The 15,460-nt window shown below is 35.7% G+C and overlaps 1 protein-coding gene across 1 annotated transcript in view; it reads left to right on the forward strand.

The window, feature by feature from the left end:
* The window catches only part of CEP85L (centrosomal protein 85 like), a 187,010-nt gene that overhangs the window by 146,481 nt on the left and 25,069 nt on the right, over positions 1-15,460 (forward strand). Inside the window, exons 5-8 of the mRNA XM_036768051.1 lie at positions 1,533-1,650; positions 7,853-8,035; positions 13,383-13,535; positions 14,664-14,818. Coding sequence (XP_036623946.1) covers positions 1,533-1,650; positions 7,853-8,035; positions 13,383-13,535; positions 14,664-14,818 — 609 coding nt within the window. The remainder of the gene's footprint in view (positions 1-1,532; positions 1,651-7,852; positions 8,036-13,382; positions 13,536-14,663; positions 14,819-15,460) is intronic.

Raw genomic sequence — 15,460 nt, forward strand, 5'->3', positions numbered from 1 at the left:
CAAAAGAAAACCTTTGAGATACTTAATTTTTAAGAGTTCAAAAGGTCTCTGAGAGTACAGAGTTTGGAGAAATGTTGCGCCATACTCTTTTTTCTTCGTGATCTCATCAACGTGGATTTGATGATTCTCAGATCTACTTATCCATCCATATCATTCTTTTACTCCATAATCTCCAGTGGCTTCCTGTAATCTCCAGGATCAAATATAAAATCCTCTGTTGGGCTTTTAAAGTTCTTCCTATTCTGGCCCCCCCCCCCTTTTTTTTTTTTATTCTGGCCCTTTTCTGTGTTTCCAGTCTTCTTACACCTTACTCAGATCTTTTCTGAGCACTTTTTATTCGTTGACTTCAGCCTCCTTTTTGTTCCAGGCACAATGGCTCTTGATCTCCTGACTGCAGGCATTTTCACTGGCTGTCTCTCTGGTCTGGAATTTCCTCTTCACTTTTCCTTCCTAGTTACCTTAAAGTCTAGTATTAAGTCGTACCTTCTTGGTCAGAAGGTCCTCCTTAATGCTAGTGCTCTCCTTCTGGCATCTCATTATTTTATATTTATCTTGTTTGTGCATAATTGTTTGCATGTTGTCTCTCCAGATGGGTGGTGAGCTCTTTGAAGACAGAGACTATTTTGACCCTTCTAATATCCCCAGAATGTAACACAGTGCTTTGCACATAGTAGGCACTTAATAAATGGCTTGTTGACTTGACAAAGACATCTAAATCTTACTATGCCCTTAAACTTAGCAGCATTTTCGAAAATTACTGTTTTGTTGAAAGGTAAATCAAGATGCTGAATAATATACTAAATTAGGAATACATTTCCCAGAGGATGTTGGGAGTATAATTGCACTTTGAGAAATGATGAAAGGAACGAATTCAGAAAAACCTTGGAAGATTTGTGTTAAGTGAAGCAGCATCAGAACAGTGTTTAGAATAATAGAAAAGGAAACGGCTCTTAAAGATTTGAACATTTTGATCATTGATTCCAGAAAACTGATAATAAAGCATAAATCTTAGGTCTTGGCAGAGAAGTGATAAACTGTACATACAGAATGAGACGTAGATATTTTCAGACATGACTAATGTCTGAATTTGTTTTTCTTGACCATGCTTATTTATTACAAGGAAAGGCCTATGTTTTTATTTATTTTTTATTCTTTGATTCATTGGAGGACAGTTTTATGGAGGACTAAGTGAGTAGTGATAGTGATGCCAAAAGAAAAAAGAAAAAAATGTTGATGGGATATTAAAAATGACAAAACAGAAGGAAGTTGTAAAGGGAACACAGGCAAACCAAGGGAGTGTTGGTACTCTCATGTTAGTGAAATTTAACATAACTTAAAAATAAGTTGTATACAATATCAATTCATGGTTTCATGTATGATCTTTTTTTGTGCTGGAAATTTTTATATTTATTAGGTTCAATAAAGTCTGTAAAGTTGATTTTATGTTCTTGCAACTAAGGTAAAATGAGAACTTCCCTTGAGAAATGTTTACTTTTTTTTTTGGTAACCAGATTTGAATTTCTGTTTTATAGGCAGAAACAACAAATTTCGAATCTACATCAGAGGATCAGGGACAATGAATTACGAGCACAACATGCCATGTTGGGCCACTATGTAAATTGTGAGGATTCTTATGTTGCAGGTTTGCAGGTAAGATACAGAAGGCATATTTTATGAATGTTTTGTATACTCATATATGCCTCAAAGAATCTGTCTTTGAACTAAGTAATTGTGTAATGATCAGAGAGATTGAATAACAAATCTCTAGAAACTTTCTGCTGTTGTTCTTTGCTATATAGCAGAATTTGTCTCACATGTAAGGTGTGGTAGTATGTTGTAGTTAGTGTACATATGGCTGGACTTGGAATCAAGGGAGACCTGGGTTCAGATTTTACCACCTACCCTTAATAGTTGCAAAGTCATGGACAAGGTGCTTAATCTCCCTAAGCTTTTGTTTCTTTACCTATAAGATCAAGATGATACATTTGAAATGAGATTATATAAAGTTGTAAAGTTATTTGTGAACTTTAAAGTCCCTTATGAACATCAGTTGTGAACTTCTCCTCCCTCTTCCATCAGTTTTATACTTTAGTTATTGAAATACCAGTTTATTATATAACGTAGTTTCATCAAAAAATTCCACCGTATAAATCTCAGAGGTCCCATTTATATCTAGTCAATCCACAAGCATTTATTAAACACTTACTATGTTGCAGGCACTATCCTAAGGCTGGGGATACAAAGAAAGTAGAATATATTACATTCAAATGGGAGAGAAAATACGCAGATAATTATCGTATTACATGAAATAAATAAAAGGTGATCTTAGAAGAAAAAGAGGAGAAGGGGAGACAAACTGGGAGAGACCTCCCGTCAAAGGAAGGTAGAAGTCAACAGTGAAGTAGAAGAGCTATTCCAGGCAGGGGAGATATCATGAAGCAAATGCATAGTCAGGAATTCCAGTGTAATGTTCAGAGAACAACAGAAAAGGGCCAGAGTCATTGAATTTTAAAGTACATGGGAAGGAGTCAAGGGTAAGAAGATTGAAAAGGTAGGAAGGGGCCAAGTTGTGGAGGGCCTTAAATGCCAAACAGGTAATTAATTATATATTTGATCCTGGAGGTAATAGGGAGCCAATGAAATTTATTGAGTTTGGGGGTGGAGCGAGGTGACATGGTCAGAGTTGGACTTTAAGAGTATCACTTTGCAACCAAGATTAGGAGGGAAGCAGAAAACTGGGAAAGAATTTTTACAACTCTAGTGTCTCTGACAAAGGCCTCATTTCTAAGATATATAGAGAACTGAGTCAAATTTATAAGAATATAAGTCATTCCCCACTTGATAAATGGTCAAAGGATATGAACAGGCTGTTTGCAGAGGAAGAAATTAAAAATATCTATAGTGATATGAAAAAATTCTCTAAATCACTATTGATTGGAGAAATGCAAATCAAAACAACTCTGAGGTACCACATCACACCTGTCAGATTGTCTAACATGACAAAACAGGACAATTATAAATGCTGGAGAAGATGTGGGAAAATTGGAACACTAATTCATTGTTGGTGGATTTGTGAACTGATCCACTAATTTTGGAGAACAATTTGGGACTATTCCCAAAGGGCTATAAAAATGTGCATACCCTTTGACCCAGCAATACTACTTCTAGAGCTGTATCCCAAAGAGGTCATAAACATGGGAAAAGGACCCACATGTACAAAAATATTTATAGCAGCTCTTTTTGTGTTGGCAAAGAATTGGAAACTGAGGGGAAGCCCATCAATTGGGGAATGGCTGAACAAGTTATGGTATATGAATGTAATGGAATACTATTGTGCTATGGGAAATGATGAGTACAGGCAGACTTCAGAGAAACGTGGAAAAACTTACATGAACTGATGCTGAGTGAGGGGAACAGAACCAGGAGAACATTGTACACAGTTATAGCCTCGTTGTGCAATGACTAACTTTGATAGCTGGCTCATCTCAGCAATGCAAGGCTCTAAGACAATTCCAAAAGGGAAGGTTCATGATGGAAAATGTTGTCCACATTCGGAGAAAGAATTATGGAGTCTGAATGTAGATCGAAGCATACCATTTGCCTTCTTTTTTTTGTTTTGTTTTTTCCTTCTCATGGTTTATTCCATTGGTTAATAATAATACTTTTCAACATGACTAATGTGAAAATATGTTTAATGTGAATGCATGTGTAGAACCCATATCAGATTGCATGCCATTTTGGGGAGGGAGGAGAGGAGAGAGGGAAAGAAAACTTAAAACTCAAAAGCTTGTGCAATTGAATGTTGTAAACTAAAAATAAATGAATTTAAGAAAAATAAAATGCCTTGTTTCCTACTCTGCTGGAAAAAAAGGCATCATTTTGGCGGCCGAGATTGGATGGATGGATCTGGAGAGAGACTTGAGGTAGAAAAATCAAATGTGAGATGATAAGGGCCTTCACTAGGGTTGGGACTGTAGAAAGAAGGGGAAACAAGAGATGTTGTACAAGTAGAAATAATGAGATTTGGTAAGAAATTGGGTATTGGGTATGAGGCTAGTGAATACTGGATGACAACACTGGGACGTGAGCCTGGATTTTACCCTTAAGAAAGTTGGAACTTGGGAAGGGGATTGGGGAAAGATAATGAGTTCTATTGTGGACATAATGACTTGAGGTACATGTGGAACATTTTCTTTGATGTATCCCTTAGGCATTCTGTGATGGTGGGATGGGAACCTAGAAGAAGGAGTAGGACATACACAAACACATTGTTATAAATGATAGTTGAACCCATGGGAGCTGCTAAGAACCCCAAATGAGATAATATAGTGGGAAAAGAGAGGGAGGGGCAGGAGAGAGCCTTGGAAGTACCCACTGTTAGTGGGAGTGACATGGATGAAGATTCAGCAAAGGAGATTGTGAAGGAACAGTTACAAAGATAGGAGGAAGAGCACCAGGAAAGAGTAGTTTCATAAAAATTTGAGAGAGTGTACAAGAGGAGAGGGTAAATTACTAGTCTCAAAGGCTGAAAAGAGGTCAAGAAGGATGAGGATTGAACAAAGGTTATTAGATTTGGCAATTATAAAATCATTGGTAACTTTGGAGAGAGCAATTTTAGTTGAATGAGGAGGTAGGAAGCCCCAATAGTTGAGGGTTTAGGATCAAACGAGAGGAGAAGTGGAGGCACCTAGTATATAACAGCTCTCTCAAGGGTTGTAGCCAAGAAAAAGAGGAGAGGTAGAGGGCAATAGCCAATAGATATGGATCAGGTGAGAGCTGGGATGACATAAAGGCAGGTTTGTAACAGCAAAGGAGTCAGATAGGGAGAGGTTGAAGAGTAGACAATGGAGATAGTGGGAGTAACAGCCAGAGAAGAGGGGATGGGATCAAGGGTGTCTGCAGGAGGATCACAAGGAGAAGGGTCTCCACTTCACATGAGATAGAAGTGAAGGATAGGTAGAAGAAGTTTGAGTCATGGGAGGAGAGAGAGCTTTCTCTTATTTGGTGAGATGTAAGGTGAAACTCTTAGCTAAGAGGGTGGAAAGAAGGGGTTCTGAAAAGGTTTGAAATAGCTGCTCTTGTGAGTGGTGTACCGAGGTGATTAAGGAGGTATCAGTAGGGAGGTTCCATGATACTGTACTTAACACACACACACACACACATCATTACAATAGTAACCATTTCCCCCCTTTATCAGAACCATTTCACTTTTCTAAATATTTTGATTCAGTGTTTTTATGCTAGTATTCCAAAACTGAATCACAATTAGGCAATCAAGGTGGTAAATGTGTAGTTTGAAGGGTAAAGAAAATATTAAATGCATTATAAATAGCAAACATCCAGCAGAGGGCTCTCTAAGGTAGGAAGCAAGGGTAAGTCTTGGAGGTAAGGGGGGCAGAGGAAGACCCAAAAGGGTATTGAAAAAAGATGTGATAGGTGGATTTTGGATGTTTCCTGGGAAATCAGAAGAAGTTACACATAAATCTCCTTTGGAAAAATAAGAGCAGTTTACTGAGGGTAAAGGAGCATCATGTAAATAATTCTAGGGACTAAGAGTGGGAAATATCTACAACCTAGCATAATTTCATCTTCTTCATTGAAAACTAAGTAAAAGCATGACTATGAGTATAAATATGATGCCAAAATTTTCTGTTGCCTTTGATAATTTTAATTCTCTCCAATAGCAAAAATGACTATGTTGATCAGTGAAAGAAATAGTATGTATTTGATCCATGGTAGTTTTCATTAAATAAGATTTGTAAAAGATATATTGTCTTGGGAGCTCGTTTAAGATTGTATTTTAAAAATATGTTTCTTGGTTTGTCTTTTTTTTAAACACCAACTAATTTAATAATAGTAATAGCTAGCACTTATATAGTGCTTTCAGGTTTGCAAAGTACTCTACAAATATGATCTTATTTGATTCTCACAATAGCCCTGGGAAGTGGGGGCTGTTATCATCCCCTTTGTACAGATGAGGAAACGTAAGGCAGACAGAGTTAAGTGACTTGCCCAGTGTTAAATTTCTATAAAGTGGCTGATGTTGGATTTGAATGCTGGTCTTCTGACTTCAAGTCCAACACAATCACTGTGCCACTTAGTGCTCATTCAAGGTGGATTGAGGAAAGTAGGACATTTTTGTATCTGAAAGACAAAAGAAATGATACCTTTTGGGTCAATAGAGAGTTGAGGCTTTTATCCTAAAGCTTTAAAGATTTTTATGCTCTTTAGTGGTGGGATATGTCTAAAGAAGAAAAGAGGGTTTTGATTTGTTAATATATTTTACCAGCATTTACCAAGTGGTAGGTATATTGCTGATAAGTGTTTAAATTATAGGCCTTCCTTTAGGAATCTTAAGAGCATGCTTTGTTATAGTAGAATATGTAAGGTCTTTCCACTTAGATCGTATCCTGATGCATCCTTATGGTGTAGAAGTCATTGACATCTGAGTTTTCAGAGGTTCAAACTCTGGTACATCCTACCAAGGTAGAAATGCCTTGAGTTACCCACCTGGTGAGAAAGTTTATTTGTCCCATCTGTGTGCCAGCCTAGTTATGTCTGGAGAGACTCATAACCTGGTTGGCCACATTGGGGTGAATGTTTTGGCCACAAGTTGTGAAATAATGTCCAAATTTGGCCCCGATGAAGAGATTAAAAGACTTTTAATTTTACTTTAAAAAATGTTTGCTTAGTGTAGGTGATGTAAAGTTTTATTTACTTCTAAGGTAACCAGCTCACCAACTCTTATCACTAAGAACTATTGATAAGCCAGTTTCTATTTCTGTCTTTTTTTGTTTGGAAAGGAGGTTGTTTTACAAGTTTGTCTTTTCTTTCAAATAGTGTATATGGCTTTTGTTGTTCTTCATTAATAGGTGTTAATGAAGCTGGGGACCTTTTTTTCCCCATCTCATTTGAACCTGTCATTCTAGTCTGTTAATTTTTAGCACCATAACTTCATATGGAATTGTAACATTGACTCTTTTGAAGATTGATTGATTTAGGTGTATTTTTAAATGTTATTGTTACTTTTCGTTTTCACACAAGAATGAACTGTTGCCCCTTAAACTTCCCATTTAACCCTCAAATTAATGAGTAATATTTATGTAAAGGCACCTGACAAAATGACTTGAGTCTGACAGCATAATTTTCTTCATTCGTCGAATTCCATATACTAAGGAAGAGGACGATGCTTCTAAAATTAGTTCTGTAGAACCAATATTGGCCATTAAAATTAATCAGAACTTGACAGCCTTTACATGATGTTTTTCTAATTCTGCTTACTTAATTCAGCATCATTTCATCTAATCACCTCAATGTTTCTTTGAACTTTTTCTTCTCTTAGCACATTGTTTTCTTCTCTTAACATATTGTTTAACCATATTAATGTTAAGGTAAGTGCTCTTATCACCATTTAGATTTAGAACTGAAAGGGACCTCAGTTTCCACCTAGAAAGGCTAATTGATTTGCACAACATCACATAGTTAGTGAATAAAAGCCAGATTTTGAACCCAAGTCGTCTGACTCCAGATGTTGGACTCTGAAGTCTAGCTTCTATGGATTCATGTTCTCATAGTAGATATTTGAATATTTTTCAAAATTTTGATTTATCCTGAAGAAACATTTGTATCCTACATTTGTTTCTATAGAATTATTTATACTGTTTGATGCCATTGCATTTATTGACGCAAACTGTTTCCAGATGTTGTGTTTATTTTTCACACAGTTCCAGGTTCTTTACGAATATAGTAAAGCATAAGATAAAACTGATTTGTATTTTTCTTTCCAGATTCATTTTGGGTCATGAAGACAATAATAAATCTTTTTAACCCCTCTTTTGTCTTTCTCACCTAGCAGCCACAGTATGATAACGCTTCACTTCAGGCTCCATTTCCTGATCGATCAATATCTCGCCCTGAGCATGAGGAACTTGAACGAAAGCTTGCTTCTGCAGAAAAAGAGCTTTCACAACTCAATGAGTTTCTCAAGCAAAGTGCAAGCAAATCTAATGAAGAGAAGAAGAAACTGGAAGAGAAGGTAAACATTTTTTACAGTGTTTTATTTTCTGGTCTCTTAGCGTAGTGACTGCTTAAATTGAATTGATTTGCTTATTGGTTTCCAAGACAGTCTACAGACCTGGGAGAAATCTTGAAATCTTCCTTTGGGAGCAGGAACCCTAGATATGTATGTGTTTATAACATAAGAGCATATAAATATGTGTTGAATGTGCAATATTTAAGCTATTAAAACGTAAAAGTACACTAAGACCTTTAGGACACCCTGGATATATAGAAATACTAATTTTTTTTTTTTTGTAAAAGTTAGTGTCCAGGGCCAAAGTTTGATACCAGTAAATTATTTTCTCCTGTATAGGAATAATAATTTTTCCTCTTCATTTTCCATTTATGTCGTGCTTCCAGGAAGGATGAAATCAGGCTAAGTTTTCCATGTAGGATTTGCTTAGATTGAATTTGAAATCATTTGGCCAAATAGAAATTCTCATTTTCTGAGATAAGACAATATAGTATAGTGAAAAGAACAGTATATTTTGATTTAAACATCCTAAATTCAGATCCTGTATCTGCCACTTAACATGTGTGACCTTTACCTCTGGTCCTCAAGTCTGTTCATCTGTAAAATGATTGAATTGTACTAGGTGAGCACTAAAATACCTTCCAGTCCAAGATCTGTTTTCCTATTATCCTATTTGTGTAGTATTTAAACTTTTCTTTCATAGCGCTTGCACATTTCCGATGTTATTTCATCTTTGTCCTGACCCTGTGAGGTGATATCCCTATTTTTATATCTGAATAAGGTTAACCTACAGAAACTTCAAATGACTTGCCTAATGTTACTTAGATAACTAGTAGCAGAGTTGATTTTAGAGCCAGGTTTACTGAGGTTGAACCATTGCTCTTTCTTTTAAACTTCTTAAGTTATAGTGAACTTGCTAATCAGTGTATTCTCTGCATTCAACCAGGTTTGGGCTCCCCAATTACCTCTGTTATACTTATTAGTGTTTGTGTCATTAAAATGGAAACCATTATCTACAACTCTGTGTAATGACGTTCTCTTAACTGATCATTTGTTTTCTGTAATAGCTAACAAGTAAAAATTCCTCAAGGTCCTCTGTTACACCTGTTCCACAGTGTATTTTTCTAGTATAGTGCCATGCTTCCCATGAATATTCAGGAAATAATCATTGATGGTAAGGGTAGACAAGTATTTTCCCCTTTAGATTAGTCAGTTAATCTATTAATTGTGATTTAATGAAAATATAATAAGAACTTATCAGTCTTCAGGTTTATTTTTTCTTTAATCATTATTCTTACTACTAAATTATTTTTTTTACCAAAGTTTTATACTGATGATTGTACAATGTAGGCCTCTGTTTTCTGTTACTTCCCATCTCATGAAATAGGAGCTTGTCTTGCAAGTTCTGAATAAGATATCTTCTAAAACAATTCAGTAGTTATGTTCATAATTTATAAAAGAAGATAATTATATTTATTGAGAATTAATGTAGTTAAATTAAGATTCTTTTTACAGAGTTTTCCTTTGTAAGGCTTTAATTTCATTATATTGTCTGGTTAAAGAAGTCACATAATATCAAGGTCATAGTTGTAGCCAAGTTTCCTATTCAGCTTAATCTTTTGTTATGACTATTATGTGCTTGAACCTATTTTCTCTCTCTCTCTCTCTCTCTCTCTCTCTCTCTCTCTCTCTCGCATTCTGTAATTTAATACACACCTACACAAGTAAACCTATATAATATCTCTATTTAGAAGATGCTATCATGTATTTTCTTAGTTGTATGCATTGTAACTAGATAGCAGAAACAATACTCAGGGCAGTTAATGGTTTCATCGTCTACATGCTGCTTTTAGTTCAAGGTTTTTTATGACCAATCATTTAAATACTGTTTTACTAATCAACATTTAGGGTAAATTGTGTTCTATCTTGTAGGGCGAATCTCCAATAATGTTTTTCCTATGAGGACTGACATCAGTGACAGTAGAGAAGCTCATTGGATTGTTTATCTCCTGGGCATATCAAACAGAAATATTTTCTAAAAAGCATGGAGGAAAAACTGGTTCCCTTACCTGAACCTTACTTCGTCAAAATAGCTTCACTTAAAATGGAAAGAACTTAAAATTCAGTTATAGTAACCAGGCCTGGATGAACTTCATTCATGGGTTCTGAAAGAACTGGAGGATGTTATTGGTGAACCACTGCCAGTGATTTTGAAAGATCATGGAAAACAGGAAAGGTACCACAGAGCTGGATTGAACAACAGTGATAGACACTCTAGGTCACAAAACCATTGGCCAGTGAGGCTATTTTCAATTCCTTTAAAAATTTTATGATGCAATTTTAAAAGAATCTTTTTTTCAATCATCTAGAAGCAGAATGTTGTGATTGCAAAGACCATAGCCAGCCTTCATCAAGAACAGGTCATGCCAAACTAAGTTCCCTTCCATTGTTGACTGGATAGATCTGATAGACTGGTAGATTAGTTGTCTGCTGTAGATGAAGTATGTAACTATACTTCAGCAAAGAATTTTTCAGAAAATTCTATATTTATATTTATATCTATATCTACATTTATGAAGAGTATTGAGAGGAAGCTCTTGAATGGAGTGTCCTTGGCTTTCTCTTCTCTCTATTCTGTGTTATCTTATTAATTCCTATTTAACATTTTTGTCAGTGACTTAGATAAATACATGTCATTGTCAGATTTGCAGATAATGAAAGGTTAGTTTAACATGTTCGTTGATAGGATCCAGAAACTGACAGACTGGAATGATAAGCCAAATTTAGTTTATATGAATGTAGAGTCTTACACTTAGACCCTCAAATAAAATAAGTTTCACAAGTACAAGCAAGGGTGGGGAGGCATTCCTAGACAGTAGTTTGTGTGACAAAAGTCTGGCTGGGGATTTTCAGTGGATTTTAACCTCCATGTGAGCCAACAGTACGACACTCTTTTTTTCTTTTCCATCTACAAACTTCCATCTTGGTGATACCATCAGTTCCCATGGAATCCTCTCTATGCAGGTTGTTCCAAAATCCATATATCCAGCCTTTAATCTTTCTTTTGAACTCTAGTTCTGCACCATCAGCTGTCTACTGCTTATTTACCTTGATTTACCTCAAATTTAACATCCAATTTGAAATGCCTTATTTGCTCTCCTGACCTGTTCCTCTTCCAAATTTCCTATTTCTTTTTAGGGCAGCAAACACATTCCATTTGCTCAGGTTCATGATTTCCAAGACTTCCTGACTCTTCTCTTTCCTTCAGTACCAGTAGCTAGTCAGTAGCCATAGCTTGGGTATTCCACCACTGCAGTATCTATTGCAAACTGCCCTTTCTTTCCTCTCATGGCTACTATACACCACCTTCATCGCCTCTCACCTGGAGTACTGCAGTAGCCTTCTAAATGATCTTTTGTTTCTACTCTTACCAGTTTAATACATCTTGCACACCGCTGACCAAAATAGTCTGCCACAAATCTGATCAAGTAATTTTCACACTGGCTAATCTTCATTGGCAAAATATAAAATCTTCACTTTGATATGTTTTTTAAAAAAATCCTCCATGGACTGATTTCATATCCAGCCATCCTAGATTACTTACTGTTCCCTGAACTGAACATTCCATGTCTTAAATCCCTACTGCGCCTAGATCACACTCATGGTTTAGGTCTACTTCTTAGAATCCTTAGCTTTTTTCAAGGTTTAGTTTAACTGCTACCTCTTTTAGGAAACTTCATGATCTCTTGCCATTTTTAATTTTCTTTCCAACTTCAGATCATCCAATAGAATGTAAGCTCCTTGTGGGTTAGGACTCCCTTTTTATTTTGTCTTTTAATTTCCATTACCTAGCATAGAGCCCTGTTCTGACAGATTGCAGAGCCACTAGAGTTTAGAAAGTACTATTTGAAGATAGAGTGATATAAATGGGTGATAGTGCACCTAATTTGAAGTAACAGTAGGAATCAAAATCAAATTTGTCCAGGATTAGGCTAGGTTACTAGCCAGATCTTTCCTCCCAGGAAAAATATTTGAAGGAGTGTGATGTGGACAAGTGATTAGATTTGTTCTGCTTATCCAGGAAAATTGAAATAAAAACATCTTATAGAAATGAGAAAGAAGTAAATTTTGACTTACTACAAAGAAAAAGTTCTAACAATCAGAGCTATCTAAAAGTTGAGTGGCATACCTGAGGAGAAAATAGGTTCCCATTCAGTGGAGATCTTCAATCAGGGACTGGATTACTACTTTTTGGCTGTGGTGTAGAGAGGATCCTTGTTTGTGTAGTATTTGCCTAGATGTACTTCACAACTCTGAGATCCTTTGATTCTGTGATAGTTAGCTTTCAGAAGGAAAGGTCTGTTTTGTGAAAGAGATGAGATTTATTCTACTTAGACCCAACAGACAGAATTTAGGAACAGAAGATAGAAGTCATAGATAATGGTATTAATGACAGCAATAACTAGGGTTTATATAGCACTTTAAAGTTTGTAAAACACTTTCAAATATTATCTCATTTTATCCTCATAACAACCCTGTGAGAAAGGTAGGTACAATAATAATAGCATTTTATAGATGAGGCAGCTAAGACTGACTGAGCTTAAGTCACTTGACCAGGGCCACACAGCTAGTAAATGTCTGAGTCTGGATTTGACCTTATATCTTGTTGACTTCAGATTCAGTGCTTTCTCTCCTGCACCACCTACCTGCCATATAGGGAGGCAAATTTCAGTTTCACATGAGAAAAACTACGTAGCAGAGAGATCTAAAAATGGAATTTTTTGCCTTTTTAAGCAAAGACAAACCAAAATAAAACACTAAACTGTGAGTATAGGAAGAGCCTGTTCTTTGGAGGGGAGATAGATAAGCTTTTAAAAACCAGAAAAATACCTTAGGAGTTTTAAGTGGCAAGTGTGATCACCTCCTTTCAGATTATCATTTAAATATCTTTTTCCTTTCTCACCTCTGTTATTGATCTTAATTATTGTGGTATTATTGCTGATTATTGAATTTTCAAAAATGATTATTTTCAAATAGTATTAAATAAATGGGTATATATATGCAAAATAAACACATTTGTGCAAATACTTGTTACCTTATTGATTAAGCTCATGTGCATTTATTGGCTTAAAGTAAAAATCTATATATACACATATGTACGTATGTGTGTATGTGTGTGTCTGTGTATGTGTACAGACACATATACACATTAATTGTTGGAATAATGTTTTTATTGTTAAATCAAATAGGTGGATTTGTTGGATCCAGTGATTCCGAATATTGAAACGTAGGTTTATTCTAATGAAATTTTGTCACATATAAACACCAATGAAACATATTCTCTTTTTAGCTTAAAACCAGAGACAGGTACATTAGTAGCTTGAAAAAGAAATGTCAGAAGGAATCTGAACAAAACAAAGAGAAACAAAGACGAATTGAGACCTTGGAAAAGTACTTGGCTGATCTGCCAACTCTGGATGATGTGCAGAGCCAGAGCCAACAGGTAAAGAGGGACCCTTGCTTTCTATTGTGATGAATAATAAAATATTGAAACTGTGTTTTAAGTTGGCTTCTTAAGAATTAATGAATTTAAATATTGAAGTGAAATATTTTTGTCTGGGTGTAAGTTAATCTCATTTGTTTAATTCCTATAGCATTAAAATATATTGTGGGCTTCACACATCTAAATGTGTGTATTTCCATCCTATCAAAAACTTGCTTTGCTTCAAAAGAACCTATATGGCACAAATGCTCATAGGGCTCTTGTTGGAACTCAATTCCGTTACAAAGAATATTAATTAGGTTTGTTTTTCCCCTGATTTTTTTTAAACTGTTCTCATGACCTCTTTACTTTTTCCCAATTCTGTCCCAAACAAGTCATTTATTTCCAGCCAGTTACCTACTCCTTTGTCACCATTCCACCTATATCTATACTTCTATTCCTTCCCCAAATTGGCTCTGTGACCAATCCGTTATCTTGAAATAATTGTTCCTTCAAAACATTCTGATAATTATTGAGCTTCACTGACGTAGATTTTTTTTTTTAATTTAAGTCCTTCAAGACAATCCCCCTATTACAAAGCTCTTTCCCATAGTCTCCCTCCACATGGATACTGTTACTCTCCACCTTGCCTTTCTCTTAATCCCTACCTAATCCTTCATTCCAGAGTGAAATAATATTTTTCACAAGAGTGTGAGTGTGGTGTGTGTGTGTGTGTGCATGCGCATGCGTGTGAAATATGCTTGGAGTGAGGATACATGCTTTGGTTTAGAAAGCTGTATAACTGACAGAAGATAAGACAGGATGAAGAAGCTAAGGAAGTTTCAGGAGAGGTTCTAAGGAAAGTGGTGATGGCGGAGATCCAAGCAGATGAAATTGCCCAGGTTTTCTCCATCTCTCCGTCATGACGTGTTCTGCTGCCTGTTGTTTCTTCTTTCTCCCCAACCTTGACTCCATCTCTCATGCTCTGAGCTCTCCTTCCTATGAAGCACACCTTAAATTCTAAGAAATGAGAATGAAATTAGTGTGCACATTTTGTTCATGAGAATACTAAATCTCCAAATTAAACTTTTCTGATAATCATTTATTAAATTGTATCTTAACTTTCATGATATAAATACTGTCTTTTAGCTGCGGATTCTAGAAGAAAAAAACAAGAACTTACAAGAGACTGTAAAAGATATGGAGAAAAAACTTGGAGAGATCAGAACTCAGTATCAAGAGAAAGAGGGGCAGCTAGCCTGTCAACGGAAGAAAGAAAAGGAGTTGGTTACTACTGTGCAAAGGTATGAAATCTATCAGTTTTTTCAGTGTGGCATTAGATTATCTTGAAATATGAAAGTTGAAGTTTTGGATAAAGTAATTCAAATGCAAATAACCACTACTTACATACTTATGGTAAAGATATGACATTAATAAAAGGGGGTATGATTTCATTGTGGAAAGTTCTATCATTGGCCAGCATTTCATAGTCTGACATCTACATAATGTTTTAGATAAGAATGCAACATTGCTGTCCTGCCAAGAGTTTGAGGTTAGCAGAGAAAAAAAAGATATTTAAATGATAATCTGAAAGGAGGTGATCACACTTGCCACTTAAAACTCCTAAGGTATTTTTCTGGTTTTTAAAACATACATCAAGATTTCCAAAAAAGCAAGACATAAATTTTTCAGCCTATATATACTAAGAGGTTTGATTTTTGCTTCCTGGGAAAAGTCTAGAATGTGTTATTAAAGGATTGACTCATGAGCACTCAAAAGGGAACTGGTGATCACTGAGACCTAGCATGAGTTTACAGAAAAAGCAGGTTATGCCAGAATATCTTTTAGACAGAGTAATTGGACTAGTAGGTCAGAAGAATGCTGCGTGCCTGAATTTTTAGTAGGGCATTCATCAAAGATTCTTACGATATCCTTGTGGATGATGT

Source organism: Trichosurus vulpecula, chromosome 7 (assembly GCF_011100635.1).
Source record: "Trichosurus vulpecula isolate mTriVul1 chromosome 7, mTriVul1.pri, whole genome shotgun sequence".
In the NCBI taxonomy this organism is placed as follows: domain Eukaryota; kingdom Metazoa; phylum Chordata; class Mammalia; order Diprotodontia; family Phalangeridae; genus Trichosurus; species Trichosurus vulpecula.